The sequence below is a fragment of the Arachis hypogaea genome, chromosome 5, assembly GCF_003086295.3.
Source record: "Arachis hypogaea cultivar Tifrunner chromosome 5, arahy.Tifrunner.gnm2.J5K5, whole genome shotgun sequence".
Classification (NCBI taxonomy): Eukaryota; Viridiplantae; Streptophyta; class Magnoliopsida; order Fabales; family Fabaceae; genus Arachis; species Arachis hypogaea.
Genome location: NC_092040.1, coordinates 10,365,588 through 10,370,072, shown reverse-complemented (window position 1 = coordinate 10,370,072; position 4,485 = coordinate 10,365,588). Strand labels below are relative to the sequence as shown.

The 4,485-nt window shown below is 37.8% G+C and overlaps 1 protein-coding gene across 1 annotated transcript; it reads right to left on the bottom strand.

Moving 5' to 3' along the window:
* LOC112800701 (cholesterol 22-monohydroxylase CYP90B51) lies at window positions 1-4,222 on the bottom strand. The gene is made up of 8 exons (XM_025843065.3): window positions 3,626-4,222; window positions 3,215-3,539; window positions 2,989-3,141; window positions 2,654-2,905; window positions 2,422-2,514; window positions 2,204-2,282; window positions 1,973-2,079; window positions 1-703 (listed from the first exon to the last, which is right to left on the bottom strand). Exons 1-8 carry the CDS (start codon window positions 3,838-3,840, stop codon window positions 410-412), a joined length of 1,518 nt encoding a protein of 505 aa, XP_025698850.1. The 5' UTR covers window positions 3,841-4,222; the 3' UTR covers window positions 1-409.
* Window positions 4,223-4,485: the final 263 nt, after the last annotated feature.

The following is a 4,485-nucleotide window of genomic DNA, read 5'->3' as shown; positions in this document are numbered from 1 at the left end:
TAAATGAATAAATATTATTCAATTCAGGAATAATAATGTACAGCATAAGCGGAGGGCGGATACGGGATAGTAAAATTCTACTACTAAAGCCTAGAAGAAGGATAAAGAGATAGAAGCTAAGAGGTACGTAGTAGGAGTGGTCCAGTAGTCCTAAGTCCTAAGGCGTTGCTTGTACTTTTATTATTATTATTATTATTATTATTATTATTATTATTATTATTATTATTATTATTGAGACGGTCTTCCCCCTTGGAACGTACAAGTGAGCAAAGAAGGCCAGAAAGTCAAAAAGCTTTTTTTTTCTTCTTTTTAATTTAAATGATGCGATGCAATTGGTGGATGAGGCAACTTTACTTACATTAATTATTGAGAGAGGAATGAACACTAGATCTAATTTAATAATGAAGTACTAAGAGAGATATGAGTGGTTTTGGACCGTGATGGGTAGGCCTTTGGGGAAGTCAAGAAAAGGGTATACATAAGGTTGATCGGAATCAGCTAACTCCCATTGGTAGTTGAGGACGAGATGGTGGATGAAAACAGCCATTTCAAGCTTTGCTAACTCTGATCCAGCGCATAGTCGTGGTCCTCCCCCGAACGGCAAGAACAAATTGTTGGTGGTGGTGGTGGTGTTATTGTTATTGGCGTTGATATTACTGCTACTCCCGTTTGATGATGAGCAACTTCCACGACGACCATTGATCTGCACCACACACAATAATAAAAAGGGTATCATATTTTGTTATCCGGAATTCCCACTTGGCTACACACCCTTTGATTCTTTGAAACAAAAAAAGCAAGGAATTGAAGGAAGCAGTTAGGACCAGGAGAGGAGGAGGAATGCGATGAGAGCACAAATGCACGTGCAAGTGATGTGAGGCCCACTTTCCACATGGGCATTCACTCATGACTCGTGAGGACCCTGCCCACACGTTCACAAAAAGCATGCATCATAATCGCATACCCTGGACCCCACCTCCGTACTGTTCACTTCATCATCTCGATGATCTCATTTCTCAACCAATTTTTGTTTTTATGATTACACGGTTCTGGTGGTAAAATGGTCAATGCATGTAGCCAGCTAACTCATAGTAGTAGTAGTGCACTTGCACAGTTGCACTCATCCTCTTCTCTCAGCTCTCAGCTCTCAGCTCTCATCAGCAATCCTATTTGTGAAAACATGACAACCCCTTACCCTTAACGGCTTCGATGGAGATGGCTATCAACTAAAAAAACGACCCCACTTGATCCTCCATTCTGCTTGGTTGGTTGGTAGGCCACATTATTTGATCATTCCCCATCCCGGACAATCATTTCTTAACAAGTAACCATCACTACACATTCATTAAGTGCTCTTCCTATTTCACGTTTTTGGAATAATTAAATAAACCATCTATAATTAATTTGGTTATAGGTAGGGATAACTTCAAGTGTACGTGTGGGAGAAGAATGATAGGCATATATATAGGTAGAGACTAGAGACGAGACACATGCAATGCATTATTTTCAGTTTTTGTCAAAGTCGTACGGCCTTTGTACCTTAATGTTGGGACTGACTCTCAAGTGATATATAGGAAGCGTGATTCCGGGAAAGTAAGATATATACATACATGGACTTACAAAACCCAAATATATATGAGAAACTGGAAATAAAACTATATGTGAAAAACAAATGAAAAATAATGGACAACATTTTGGGAAAAATCACAAGCCCCAAACAAAATTATATAGTATTGAGTGGCCACACACAAACCCCACCTCCAGTGAGAGGTAGTGATTGCATGTGGGTATCCACCTCCAAATTAAAGGAAAGGACCAATTGAAGTGCTCGGGGACCTCCCCTTAATTATTCCTTTTTATACATCCGCATAAAGTTTAGATTAATTAAGAAAAGAAGAAAGGAAGGTGGGGGTGGTGGAGGATAATAATTATGATGATTGTTGATGATATATAAGTAGTAGAAGTAACTGACCTGCCATCTCCATGGATTGAATTGTTGAGGTTGGTCAAAAAGTGAAGGATCCAGATGCACAGCTGCAATCACCGGAAGGACTTTCCACCCACATGGAATGTCATAACCTTTCAACACAACACATTTTCTTTTCAATACTCACTCAAATCAAAACCCCCCTTCCCCTTTGCTTTTCTCTTTTCCACTACTAAACTCATTTAAATAACTAATAAAATAAATCAATCAATGTACCTTTGTACCGAACGTCTTTAAGCGCCTTCCTGTGAAGGTACCTCACAACATTTCCCAACCGAAGTGTCTCGTTCACAACCTTCATCCACATAACCATATTTATATTTATATTATGCATTAAACAGTTCCAAGGGCTACATCATCGCATCAAATAAAATAATGATAGCTGCAAAAGCCGAATACTATATATTATTATATGACATAGATAGGTAACTTACACAGTGGGTAAATTCCATTCTTTTGTAGTCATCCCAAGTGAGTTCAACCTCCCCTGCTTGTTTCTTAGCTCTGGCGATTTCGCTGTGTTCTTCCTGTTTTTTTGCACAAAGTATCATAAAATCCATATCAATATGCCAAACTATGTTACAAGTATTGACCTGATTAGAAACACTAACATTGAATATTGAATATTCCATGTAGCATATATAATCATGGATGGTACTTTCTTACCCTTAACTGTTCCATGGCTTGAGGACAACCGGGTAAGAAATAAATGGCAAGTGCTATAGCTACTGACGAAGTTTCATGGCCAGCAAAGAGCAAACTCAGAACCAAGTCCAGAATCTGCTCTGTTGAGAGATTTGAATGCTTCAAAACCCATCCTAGAAGATCATCTTCCTCCAAGCTCTCATTTCCTTCTTCCATCTTTCTCACTCTTTCGGTCATTTTCGCTTCTATGAACTTGAGTATGGTGGACCTCGACTGTTCAAAACAAAATCAAATCAAATCAAATTAAGTAGTATATTCATTAGGAAATTAGCATCATCAATTAGCATTATTGTTACCTTTAATGCTCTTCTATATGCAGTTCCGGGTAAATTCAATGGCGCAGAAACAACACCCTTCATGAAAGTGATATACTCCTCTTTTAGTTTTTCTGTCTCAACATTCCCAGGATCCAAGCTCATGATGTGTTTGGCCATCAAATTGAAGGTGAACTGCAATTCAATTGATTAATTAATCCAACAGTTGGTTTTGCAGAAGAAGAGAAAGAATTAGTTAGTTAGTTACCCTTTTGGCTTCATCTTGAGCAGAGAAGGTGGAATTGTGTTTCCAGGAGTTAAGAACAAGAAGGGTGTGGTTCTCAACCTCCTTCAAGAGATGTGTTCTGAGCCTGCCATGGCTGAGGAAGTTTAGTGAAATGGCCCTCATGTCCCTATGCATGTCACCAACCAAAACCAACATCGACCATTTCCCAAGTATTCCACCAATGCTTCTCGGGTAACTGCACTCAAACAATTTCCCTTCGTTTTGCAATATGAACCTATTCAACCCTGCATCTGCTGACACTATTGCTGGCTCACCAAACAATTTCGACTTGTAAATTTTACCATACCTGCACATACACATACACAAGTGAATTAAGATGTTTGTGTTTCTGCTAATTAATTAAGATGATGTTGTTTCTGTTATTGTTGTTACCTTGCTATGTGTTGGTCCATGAATTCTCCTATGGTGGTAGCAGAATAAGGCTTCAAGTAACCAATGGTTTCACCAAGAAAGGGCCAGCCCATTTTACCGGGTGGAAGGTTGAGCTTGGGTTTGGTTTGCTTCCTCTTGAAGATGAAAATGAAGATGAGAAGAAGAGCAAGAATGGAAGAAGAAAGAGAAAAGAAAGTTAGATGTGAGTCAGACATGGATGGAGGTAGCTACTATAATCGTGTCTGAGCTTTGTGTTTGTGTGTGTGTGTTTCTGAAACCTCTTTCCCTCTCTTTTCTCTCTCTCTGTTTAAAGCAAATAAATTGTTGTGACTCGTGTGCTGTGCCAGTTTCCTGTAAGAAAAAAGAAAAGAGAAAAGAGAAGAAAAAGGCGTTGTCTTTACATATGCTGAAAAGGAGGTTCTATTTTGTGGCGTTATAAAATGACCAAAGGTAAGTAGTAGTACGCAGGTGGGTTTGGTTAATTATGAATCAAAGTTGTGAAGCCAATACCCTGCTTTTATAAGCCTCCTCCTCTTTCTGTCTTTAAGCGAAAACAGCGGAAAGTACCAACAAAATTGGCTTTACACTTTGGAAAACAATCCTCTTTACAAGTTTTGTTTTTCTTTATGCTCCTCTCTATTTCTCTTTAATTTCATTAATCACTTCAAAAGTATTTGTTATCTATATTAACAAAATGTAACCTAAAGTGATTATAAAATACTCTTTTTAAATGTGCTACTTTTCTTATCTTTTATTATTATATAAAAAATATTATATACAGACTAAAAGACTCTCATCCAATATTTATGTATAAATATAAATTTTGTTTAACTCATTTTTATCTATATATTATATGGTAT